Genomic DNA, 13119 nt, shown 5'->3' with positions numbered 1-13119 from the left:
AACCCCATGCCATACCTGTCAAGAGTGGCTCCTAGATAACATGGACTTCTGTTATGCCTCAGCTGTTTTCCTTCAAAATATACCTTTATTTCCTTAAAGATGATCTTGTTGTTAAAGTGAAAGCTGGTGGCTTCTGTTTTGGCAGCTCTCAGCTGTAACCTCTAATGATGGAAGTATTTGTCAAAAATTTGTAGGTCTTTGCTTAAGACACCCTCAATGATGTCCAGGTCTTTCTGACTAGGAACAAGAAGCATATCAAATTTTCTTGATGTTGTCTTTAGGCTAATCTGCTATATACATAAAAAACAGAAGAGGCACTAGCCCTGATTCTTGTGGAAGGAGACATTATTAAGCTTCTTTTGGAACTCGCCATATACAAATTTTTTGTGGAAGACTGTGAAGGGTTACTTCAAATAACTATTTATTCCTATCTTGCAAACAAACACTTAGAAGAATGAACATAATAAAGCAAACATGATCTATTACACTGACTCTGGCAAAGATAATGCTTTTACAGTCCAAATAGAACAACATTCAACTGTGGTACATCATCTGGTTGATGTCACCACATCAGCCCCACTTTCTTTTTTAAAGCCAAGCACTCCTGGTATGTGTGTAAATTTGCACTTTACTTGATGGCCAGTCCTTGTGCAAGCAGTGGGCATATGCCTAGATTGCTCATGTCCACTGGCTGAAGTGTCAGGTTTGGTGTCTGTTGTTGCCTGTTCTATGGAACTGTCCATCAGCTTGTCAGTTTCCTTCTTAGGAAGTGATGTCTCAAGCTGGGTAAGAAGGGTACCCTCCTTTGTGTATGTTAGTTTGAGTCTGTCAATTGAAACTGTTCTGTCTTCTGTGTTTATTGATTTTGAAGGTGTGACTTGCCCTTTTTATCACTATGTAAGGACTAGCAAATGGAGAAAAAACTGGAGGATGAACTGCATCATCCTGAAGCCACACATGGGACATCATTACTAAGTCCTTGTGCATCAGTACCTGCCATTTACCACGTGTGATGTAGTTTGTTGGTTGTATGTACTTCAGTCGATCAATGAGTCATTGTGCAAACTGCATACAAAACAGTGGTTCCATTTGCTGTGTGAAGTCTGGCAAGATTCATTCCCTTGGAACTCACAGTTGTTCACAGTAAACTGGTTGTGCTGGAGATCATAGAATATTCTCGTCTTTTACTGTGTGTTATCCCAATTATAAAAAGGGGAGTGCTTCCATCCACTCAGACAAACTACACATTAGCGACATCTTGAGTGTGCAATGGAAATGTTCCACCAAGCCATTACTGGTGGGATGGTAGCTTGTCATGCACAGGTGGTTGCAGACACATAATAGCATGAGCTCATTGAATAGTTGTCTCTCAAATTGCTTTCTGTTATCTGTGGTGGTATCAAATGGGAGGCCAAACCTGGAGAAGCATGTGTGTACCAGTTCTTTCACCACTGACTCTGCCCATATACCGGCGAGTATTGTGACTTATAAAATGATCAACCATCATTAATAAATACCTTTGTCCTTTCGAGCTCTGCAACAGACCGACAGTGTCCATGTTTAGATGTGAAAACCTGTCAGCAGATGCCAGAAATTGAGCAATCTGTGCGAATACATACCTTCCAATTTTGTTTTGTTGGCATGTTAAACATGCACATGCCCATGCCTGACAATCTCTTTGAACCCACGACCACACCATTTTGGCAGTGACCATCTTAGCTGTAGCTCTCTGATCTGGGTGTGTAAGATTGTGCAGTGCTTCAAAATCTTGCTAGTGATATGATTCTGGAATACAAGGCCATTGTTCACCTCTTGCCTTGTCTCACCAGATTTCTTGTGAGACCTTTGGAAATGATACTCGTATGAGTTGTCATCCCGTGCGTCCATCCTGGAGAAGGTTGCTTAGAAAAGGATCAACATGCTGCTCTGCTGGTAACTTGTCCCAATGAACAGATCATAGATTGGCCCAATTGAGGTCCTGGAATACTGCTTTGGCCTGGGAAGTCCACAGGACCTTTTGATTGCCTGCAGTATTCTTTCCGGTGAGAAACATTGTGAGTGGCTCTTGGGCTACCTCTAGTACAGCCATGTGGCATCTATGTAATGTAGCATGCCCAAAACGCTGTAAAGGTCTGTGTTTGTACTGTGAAGAGGCATTTGCTGCACTGCTTTAACCCATTCAACTAATGGTGCCAACCCTGCTGCTGAAACTTGGTATCTCAGGAAATGAACTTCACTCTTTCTCCTGACACACTACATTTCATTAATAATGATGCCATAATCTTGGAGCCAGCAGAAAAGCTGCTGCAGGTAGTCTGAAGCAAAGAATATTGAAATGCCATCCCTGTAACAAAATGAAAAAGGCAGCTCTCATAGCACTTCATCCGTGAACCTCTGCCAAGTCTGTGCAGCATTCCTGTGACTAAATGGCATGAAATGGTATTCAAAAAGTCCAGTGGGTGTGGTCACTACTGTTTTTTCTCTTAATATCCACTGGAGCCAATGGAATTTGAGAATACACTTTCACACTATCTATCAAACTGAATATTGTTGTGTGACTAATGATATTGTGGAAGTGAGTCATGTTAGTTGTGGAAGTCAGTCATGTTAGTTGTGGGATACCGAACCAGAACTGATCATGTGTTGAGTGCTCTGTAATCACCACATATCCTCCAAGATTTATCTTTCTTTGGAACCATCTGAATTGATGATGCCCATGCACTATTATATCTAGTTACAATATCTGTTCTTAGCTGCTGCCTGAACTCGGCCTGCGCTATGATCAGCTTCTCAGAAGGCAGGCATTGTGGACAACAGGAGACAGGCTGTCCTTGGGTCTATGGATGTGATGCTGTGTGCTGTGCTTACATTTACAAGTGGTACTTATGGGTTCCATAAGTGCTTGGGAGTCGCACAGTTCTTTTTATGTGGTGCACCTATGTGCCTAACATCATTGTGGATATGAAATCACAGTATTGAATCCTGATGTGGATATCTTCTTGTGGCAAGCCACAGTCTCCTCGCACTGTATGAATCTCAACTCAGAAGGCATTGTAGACAATACTTCTTCTATAAAAAGTGGCTTCAATCGACAGTTTACTAAATCCAGCATGTTTCAGTAAATACGCAGAAAATCTGCACCTATGATAAGACCAGGGACATTTGTGACTATGAACCTCCATGAAGGGTGAAAATTTTATTTCAGTTGAATTCCAATTGTCTCCCACTGTATGTGAAGATTCTCGAATTGTTGACTGCTCAGTACATGTTGTGTTGTTGCTCTCATTGTGTCTATAGCTTTTCTTGAATATACACTGATTTCTGACAGTGTCTACCAGAAATTTATCACCCAGAGCATAGTTGTGCACAGTCAGTCATTGAAACTATTGCTTGAGGGCAATGTTGCATTTGTACTTACATTATTTTATAATGTTCTGGGCACCTGTGTGCTTGCTGATGAGTGTCTGTGCCCTTTAACATCCATCTTTGCAGTTTAAGTAACTGCAGGGTTCAGTGCACTGGTGAGTAAGGTTCCCAAAATGTTTGTGATACCTGCACCATTGTCCCATCGACAGTTGTGGTTCAGTATTATTCCACTTCTTCCAGCTGTGATTATGTATCTGTTGCTGGTGGGTAGCTACTTGCGCATTGAGCTTGGCCACTTGTGCTGCCAGCTGCTCCACAATGTGTCCTGTCAGCACGTAAATATGAATCCTTTGTGTTTGTTATGGATTTCATACTATTCTTGTCTGTTTCCATATCTGCCCCCAGCCCTTCTTCTTGTCTAGCATTAATTTTTACATCTGTAGAGGCTTTTGTGCAATGTCTGCTGTCTTAGCTAAGTACTGTAACTGCTATGACAGTACGGATGTTCGCTGGAAGTTTTTGTAACCGTAGCACCCTCAATATTGTGAAGGGTGTGAGTGTGTGTAATAGGCTCTTGTCCCTCATATTGCGAACTCAAGTTTGTGACCACTATGATGAATTTATCAGTACTTGTGAACACTTTGTGTTGCTGAAAAATACACTCAGCCTGTGTGAACCAAAGCTAAGGTCCCATGATCCAGAATGATGGAAACTTAACATTTGTGCTTTGGATGTTTCCATTCCCCCACCGAATATTATTCTCTATAGTCTTTGTTGGTGGCAAGTTAACTGTTGAGGATCCTGGATCTGGTGAAAATCTCTGTTCCATCTTAACTTTCAATGTTTATATTTGGGTCAGCAAATCCATTTCTTCCAGCGATATATGTTTCTCAGTTTCTTTCTTTTTAGGTCACCACTTTGGGAACTCACTGTATACACTGATCAGCTAGAACATTATGACCACCTACCTAATACGTGGTATGTCTGCCTTTTGCATGGCTAACAGTGGCAACATGTCATGGCATGGAAGCAGTAAGGCCTTAGGAAGTTGCTGGAGGGAGTTGGCATTGCATCTGCACACACAAATCACCTAATCCCATAAATTACGGGGAAGGGGGCAATGAGCTCTGGCAGCACATTCAATCACATCCTAGATGTGTTTGATTGGGTTCAGATCTGGTGAGCTGGTGTCCCAGCACATCAATTGGAACTCGCCACCCTCTTGCACAAACCGTTCCATTGCACTCTTGGCCTTGTGACATGGTGCATTATGTTATTGAAAAATGCCACTGCTGTTTGGAAACGTGATCATTATGAAGGAGTGTACATGGTCTCCAACCAGTGTACAATACTCAGTTGCTATCATGGTGCCTTGCTTGATCTCCACTCGACCTGTGGCTGCCCATGTGAATGTTTCCCAGAGCATAATGGAGCTGTCATCCGCTTGTCTACATCCCACAGTACAGTTGTCAAAGAACTGTTTCCCCATGAAATGATGGTTTCACACCCTCCCATCGGCATAATGAAGAAGGTGCAATGCTCTACCACTGCATCAAAATCCAGTGCTTATGGTCACATACTCATTTCAGTTGTAGTTGCCAATGACGTTGTGTTAACGTTAGCACATATACGGGTGGTTGTAGCACATGCATAGGTGGTTGGCTGTGGAGGCCCATTGTTAGAAGTGTTTGGTGCATGTGTGTTGGGACACACTTGTACTCTGCTAAAATGTTGGCTCCCATGCCCGTAACTAAAAAATGGCTACTCCATTTTGTCAAATTATAAAAGTTGTAGAGCCTGAAATATCATGTTACAAAAGCATCTAGTTTTTCATTCTTAGACACTATTAGGCGTGATTGTGGAAAAGATGATGCTTTTGTACTCCAGAGAGAATTCTATTCACTTGTTGTGGTTCATCATGTGATTGATGTTGCCACACTTCATTAGAAGTCCCATCTTATTGTTCATTAGAACTTGCAACCTTCTAGTGCTTAACACAGCAGTGAGAAAGTTGATGAGGTTTGTAAATGTTGGAATATTACCCCTTGCCTCCACACAGTATCATAAACAACTATTAGTCTTATAAACATAGTTGAGGTCTTCTGTTTGTTTTGAAATCCTGCTTCAATAAAGCTTGTCCATGAGAGAACCTAATTGGTGCAGCTGTGATTTGGGCATGATTTGGGCAGACTACTACCTATTCGGTAGGGAGCTTTTGCAAAATTTTGTGGCTGGTCTTGTTAAACATTATACCTTCCAAAAGTTTATGTACTGCTCAAATTAAGCAAAGGGTCAGTAACTTTGCTCTTTGTCATTTGGTTTATCTGGTTTTAAGATGAGTATGATTTTTGCTTTTTTTCAAATTGTGGGGTACGTTTCCAGTTTAGAGAACATCAGTAAAGAACATGGTAGCCTATTTTAAAAATGTATGTGTGCACCAGTTTTGCTTCAGGTATTCTACTCATTTAGGTGAATAGCTTTTACTTGCGGCTAGATAGATACTTCTCTTCTTTATCAAATATTAATATCGAATGCTGATTTTCATTTTGTGTTTTAATAATATGCTTCTGCATTCTCATCCAACTTCTATTGTGAAGTCTGTTTGTTGTGTACGATAGTATATATGCTATTATGATTGAAGGTTTTTTGTAACATGGTATTCACAGAAGATATCTTAGAATAGCAATATTCAGTTGAAACTTTTCTCTCAGAGATTACATCACATAATCTTGCAGAAAGCAACCTCCACCTCCATATTATTGTTCCTCGGTGTAATATTTTCATCACCTCAATATGCTTTTCTGCTTTCAGAAATGGCTGAACATCATAATGTGAAACTCATACTAAATCTTGCAAGAGATTTAGTGCTGCAGCTGCAAACACTCATCGAAAATAAATAATATTTTTATGCTTGCAAAAGTTATTGTAATTAATAGGATATACTTTAAGCACTAAAGTACAAAAATTTATGCCCTCAGTGTTGGTGAATGAATTGTTAGAATTGAAACTAAATAACTGTTTTGTTTTTTATCAGGGCATTCACAAGTCTGATCTGTCATTGCCAAATCATATTTAAGCCATGATTGTAGTTTAAAGAATGTATCATGTGCGAATTATCTGTCAACATGAATGGCGTGCTGATAATACAGCACTCTTCAGTAATGAAGTTTTGGATTGATGTAACGTTTTTTTCTTCTCCTTTCATTGAAATTACCATTATGAAACTGTCTTCAAGAAATAGGACAATGTTTTTAAAGACTGAAAATTATTTTCATGTCTTAATTCCATGTTCATCGATGGTTTTTTCATAATTTAGATGACTTGAGTTGCTGGAAGTTACAAAAAATTGCAAATAAATATAATGTTCGTAATCGTATATGTATTCTGTAAAAATGAAAAAAGGTTAGTCTCTGTACTGATCTTTGCTATTTTGGCTGCGAACATTCTTTTTCTTATTATGAAAGTATGAGCTACTGTAGTGTGCTAGCATATAATGGAATAACCTCATATACACAAAGCACAGTATTAGTAAGTAAAATATTTCATGGACTGTCAGTGCATTAAGAAAAGGTGCTTGTGTAAGGAATAAGGATTGGTATTTTGCCTTTCTGTTCGATGTCTGCTTTTTAACTTAAGACAAATCTTTGCAGCGAAGAATGGTGGATATTTTGTAACATTTCTGTTGATCAGCCTATTATAAGCAATCCAATAATTTGAGCTGTTTAATGGGCAAATATGATAATGATTTCTAAATTGATTTTTATTATTACATCATCTTGCTGAGATTAATATTTTATTGGAGAAATTGAGGCAAAACACATAAGGAACATTTTGAGAGAGATAATTTCACAGAAAGATATGTTAGTATGCAGTTGTTCATCTATTTATGTGTAAAGAATCTCTTTCAGCATATTGTTGTTATAAAAATATATTAAATGTTAAAATTTAAAAAGTATATATGAATATTTTGTTGTCATTACGCTAGTGGTGGAATTCTTGGGGGAGTTAGTTTTTAATTACAAGAATTGACTGAAAAAAATATGAAAAACTGAAAAAAAAAAGACAAGCAGGCCTCATTATCTTGTAGCATGCTTTAGATGTTATGTCTTCCTGATAATAACTGAAATATAGAAAGTTATTGAATGTTCGATGTTTTAACTTTGAAGGTGATAGATCCATTAGCAAATGGCATTTTTGTAAGTACTGCTGTGATCGAGTAATTGATAATGTGCAAACGTGATATGCGAGTAATTTTATTCGTTGAAAGCCTTCATATTGATAAGTTACGGCATTCTTTGCCTTCTTTAGATGATGGTTTCATGTCATCTCATTAAAGCATTATTATTGTGAATACTACAATATACTGATGTGTGAAATTTATACAATTACCTTTTTCTTTCCTTTTTTCATATGCATTTATATATACTTAGATTGTCGTTGGAATTGATGGTAAATGTGTATTTTATAGAATGCATTATGTTCCACATTACAGAAATTATTATAGACTGAAACTTCATCATACTTAAAACCTTGTAACTATATTATTCACCAATTACTACAGGCAAATTAACAAAGCAGCATTAAAGGTAAGATACTTGTAATGTACCTACAGGCTTCCATGTAAGCTACAGAAAGTAAATCCATGTATTTGGGTATCATTCCCATTTCATAATTATTTGCAGCTTCAACTTTTTTTACTGTTATTTCAACAACAATGTAGGGATATTTTGGCATATTATTATTTGTTGTATTTTAAATCACATACTCACAAATCCTGATTGGTGTATATGGTGGGAAAAAATGTGTTGAGCAAGCTGTTTGAAAACACTCAAACACTCTCTCTCTCTCTCTCTCTCTCTCTCTCTCTCTCTCTCTCTCTCTCTGTGTGTGCGTGTGCGTGTGCGTGTGCGTGTGCATACGCGCCGCGGGCGCGGGCGAGAGAGAGAGAGAGAGAGAGAGATATTCTGACTAATGTAGGGCTGCGAAGAAGTGCATATTTTAAAAAGACTTCACAAATAAGTTATAAATGTCTAATGTAAATGAAAGAAAGGTGGTTTGCTATAAGAAGTGAGCATAGATAAACGTTTCTGAAGTAAAGTGATCTAAAGAATGACACGCAAAACTTAACTGAAACAAACCTGGAGGTAGACTGAGCATTAGATGGACAGGTTAACATGTAAGTAATTTCTACACTTAGTATGTACTTGCCAGTTGTCTTCTGTTTTGTGGCATTAAGAGAGAGAAAAGCTTGTTCATTATGGATAAAGTGAACAGTTTGGAATACATGTTTGTTATTAGATTAAATCAGGAAATAGAGAGAGCAGGATATAATTAAACATCACAGGTAGCCAATATCTTATATGCTTTGACTCTGTATATTTAAAAAAAAGCGGAAGTGAGTGGGCAAATTATATTGATTGCCTAATGGCATGTGCAAGGGCCTTCATTTATCACTTGTCAGCATCTGTATCCCAAAGCAAAGCAGCTGAAACTTCCTTGCACACTCTGTTATTTAATCTAACCTCTAGAAGATAAAGGTAAAATAGATGTGTAATGGACAGTGAACTAGTCCAAGATTATCTAAAACATGAGACATGTGGAATACAGCTCTTTACTGCCATATAATTTATCAGGAATCATTGGTATTAAAATACAACATTTAGATAGTAATCTCATCAAAAAATAATATTGTATTATTAAACTTTTTTCTGTTTTTATCTCTGTTTAATTTTTTGCTGTTGAAAATGTTAAGACACATAAACATTATTTAAGTAGTGTGCATACAGTGCAAACTAGGACACAGTATTCTTTTGTTCAGTACCTAAATTTTGTGTGCCTGGTCTTAAAATGAAAAGTACCTAGTTACATTTAATGGAAGTGCAAGTCTACAATATTAGCAAAAGGATAGAGTGCTACTAACCATTAAGATGACCCACTTAGTTGCAGACAGATACAGTGAAAATACTGTTACACATTATAGCTTTTGGCCAAAGCTGCCTTCAGGAAAGAAAACATGTCTTTTATTTCTATTAAGAAATGGAAAAAATACGTGTAATGTCTTTCCTTAGAACATTAAAGGAGATTAGACATGTAAGAAATAGGATTTAATAGTGTAAAAATCCTTTTCAATCTAATCTTTGCTTTTGATTGTACATTAATATTTGACATTACCATGATTTATGTTTTAACTGCTCATAATTGATTTACATGGGAAAGATATAATCACACTAACTGCATAAATTGCTGATACCTATGTGTATTTCATATTTAAATTAATTGTTTTTTTTTTTTAATAGTGATTGTGTTACTATATACGCATTTATTGTTAATTATAAAACAAAGGCAAATTCCATGATTCAAAAAGCCACAAATGATTTTTCAAGTAGAAATACTGTTTAGTTGTGAAATTATCTAATGTACTATAAATTGCTTTTGCTGCTTAACATACAATGTTATTTGACAAATTTTTCCTGTGATGCCCGCTCTCCTTTCCTTTTCTTCTTTACAATTGTGTTTAACTGTTTGCTATAATTTTTAATACCAATTTGTCTGAATAATTTAATCAGAATTTTTTATATGTTTTTACTTTTATCATAACGAAACAGTTCCTCACCTAAAATTGGTGCACAGCACTTTTTGGCACTCAGTTGTGTGTCTAACTGTCCAAATGCAGACTGCCAACAGATGATACAAGATTGTGTTCATGTTTCAGAGATCATAATTACATCTTGTGCATACATTTTATAAGTTAAAGAAACAAATCAAAAATGAACAGATGTTTTTAAGAGTACCCACTCTGTAAGAAGTATAAAATTAAAATTTATACATGAAATTGATTTTCAAACCATTTTTTCCTTGGATTAGGTGATTTATTGATTTACACTGTAAATAAATGAGCAGGTGTTGGTAATTAGATGGGTGTGAAATATTCTGCTCTTGTGCTTCCATCAAATAACTGTTTTCCCATTCATATGGCGCTGCAGTCTGGAACCGCAAGACCGCTACGGTCGCAGGTTCGAATCCTGCCTCGGGCATGGATGTTTGTGATGTCCTTAGGTTAGTTAGGTTTAACTAGTTCTAAGTTCTAGGGGACTAATGACCTCAGCAGTTGAGTCCCATAGTGCTCAGAGCCATTTTTGAACCCATTCATATGTTGTATGGGACAAAAGAGGGAAGTTATAAGAATAATTAAATTTTAATTGTGAGGAACTCATTTACAGTTACCGTATCTACTCGAATCTAAGCCGCACTGGAATCTAAGCCGCACCTGAAAAATGAAAACGAAATAAAGGAAAAAAAAAATTTCCCGAATCTAAGCCGCACGTGAAATTTCAGACTCGAAATTCGAGGGGAGAGAAAAGTTTTAGCCCGCACCTCCAAATGGAAACAAAGTTGGTCCATTGTAATACGAGACACAATTTAGGTCGAATGAATGACGATACAGCTACAGTAGTTTGGTTCGAGTCGTAAGCTTAGCACTTAAGCTTTACCAGGTAGCCATTGCTATATGTCAAGTGCTCCGTCCGTATTTATACGGGTACCCTTTCTTTTTTCACGTGCTTCGTCTGGTTTGAATCGATTGCTTATTTTGCTTCGACCTGATAAGTGCCGTTCTCTTTGTTATAGGTGTTTTTTTTTTGTTCACTCTAAGCCGAAAATGCATTACTGTACTGTGTCGTGCACTGTTTGTCGCATTCTGATAGTGCGTGTTTACGGCCTGTCGCCGCTCGCGGCATGGCTTCCTTTTGTGCGCGCTACCGCCGCTTACAATAAAAAAAAAAAGAGACTAATTGTCTCTAACCGAAACAACGGCAAGAGACTGCTATTTGTTGTTATTTACACTGCTGCTTTCTTTGATAGTGATCAACAAGAACCAAATAATAGACAGCGTATGATAGAATTTGTTCCGAACGAGACTTTAGCGAAAATTTTTCTCCATTTGAAAATCTTTGCAGACGCCACTTTAGTACATTACATTCTGCACAGATGTTAGTCATCTTAGATTCGTGCTTCATTTATGACTGTATCACTATTCAGCATAAGAATAATACGAATATAAACATGACATAATATGTATATTCTTCCGTGTTTGCTGTTGTCTCTCTCAGGTTTCGTAGTTTATTACGCAGACAGGATTTAAATGAGGTAGCAGCAAACATGAAAGAATACGCGGCATAATGTTTACATTCTTCTAGCTTTTCTTTTAATTTATTTACTGATGCAGAGGTTTTGGCGCCAGTATTTATCTTTGTGTCTGCAAAGCATGCCTGTGTAGTGTTACATATATTAGACGGCAGAAGTTAGTTGTGGCGGCACCTACCAACATTTTTCAGAACTTCTGCATACTTTGCACTCGATTCTAAGCCGCACGCGGTTTTTTGGATTACAAAAACCAGAAAAAAAGTGCGGCTTAGATTCGAGTAAATACGGTAATTTAGTCTGGCAGACCTGCATTTTAATACAACCCTGTATAACTACTTCTGGCCACATGTTGTTGGCATTGGCATGCATTCACTTTCTTTGAGCTGTCATGAAAATGAGTTGAATAAACCCCACCAGAATGCCAAAACATGGATGCAACCTATTTTCCTTGTAACTTCTTCTTACACAATGCATATATACAATGCACCCTTTGCGCTACGCCTTGAGCATTGCTTAGATCCTAGTGTATAGTAATGCTTCCAAACTCAAGTTTTGTCCCAGGAGGTCATTCTTAATTTTTTTTAAACATTCTATTTCTTGGTACTGTCTCCACACCTTTGCCAGAATTTCTGATAAACATGTTTGTGGACAAGAAGGCAAGGACCTTTGTGACCTCACTGGTTCAGGTCATCAATGTCAGCAAAAATATTTTCTTTTCTCACATTAAAATTAGGCATCATTGATGTAGTTAATCTTTATTGTCCTCTGTTTGGTCAGTATTTCTGCATTTAAACATTTACGCCATTAAAAGGATTTATTTCTGAAACTGGATGTGTTGTTTGCAAAATTTTGGAAGGTCAGAGTCTTCAATAATTTTAAATGACCTACCATGCAGCAGATGAGTGCACTACTTATCCACTTATTTTGCTAGCTGGCAACGGATATATGTTCATGCATAGCTCTATCCATCAATTGAATGTCTGGTATTGACTCCAAGCACACCATGGTCCATCTGATATATCAACTGCTGGGTAAAATTCCATTTCATGTTTGATTTATTGTCATAAAATATGAATCTTGTTTACTATTTTAATATCAAAAATGATTCTTTGAATTATTTTTTGAAATTATCTTTTTTTCCTTTAGTGTTTCTTTTAGAATAAAATAAGTTTCTAAATTATTAAGTCAGTTGTAAGGGAAATCTTGACAATCATGTTTATAAATTACAATTCACTAATCAGAATGAATAATATGCTGCATTCAGTGTTTATAAACAACTATTCCATACTTAATTGGAAACTGAAGTCCAGACAAACCCATTTTTAAAATTAATATTTTTGTTTTTGCCTACCAAATTTTTCCACATTTTTATTCTGTGTCCCAATTTCTTCTTCTTGAATAGTTATTGGAAATGAGTCTGTGTATTTTGTAAGAAGTTTGAACTCCATGTACTTTGTTGCTGTTAACAATCTTCATGAAAGCTATTTCATTAAAACGAACAATTTGAGACACAACATTTTAACAATTCTGTTGATTACTTTAGTTATATCCTGCCAATAGAATATATGATAACATTGATTGTGGTTACTCATATCAACAGAGAGATCAGTA

At 36.9% G+C, this 13119-nt stretch overlaps 1 protein-coding gene across 1 annotated transcript in view; it reads left to right on the top strand.

Annotated features, from left to right (window-relative positions):
- LOC124544810 (small G protein signaling modulator 1-like) overlaps positions 1 to 8297 on the top strand; it is a 308561-nt gene extending 300264 nt beyond the window's left edge. Inside the window, exon 26 of the mRNA XM_047123500.1 lies at positions 6178 to 8297. Coding sequence (XP_046979456.1) covers positions 6178 to 6266 — 89 coding nt within the window. The 3' untranslated portion in view covers positions 6267 to 8297. The remainder of the gene's footprint in view (positions 1 to 6177) is intronic.
- The last annotated feature ends 4822 nt before the right edge of the window (positions 8298 to 13119 follow it).

Source organism: Schistocerca americana, chromosome 8, assembly GCF_021461395.2.
Source record: "Schistocerca americana isolate TAMUIC-IGC-003095 chromosome 8, iqSchAmer2.1, whole genome shotgun sequence".
Classification (NCBI taxonomy): Eukaryota; Metazoa; Arthropoda; class Insecta; order Orthoptera; family Acrididae; genus Schistocerca; species Schistocerca americana.
This window is presented reverse-complemented; position numbering and strand designations above follow the sequence as displayed.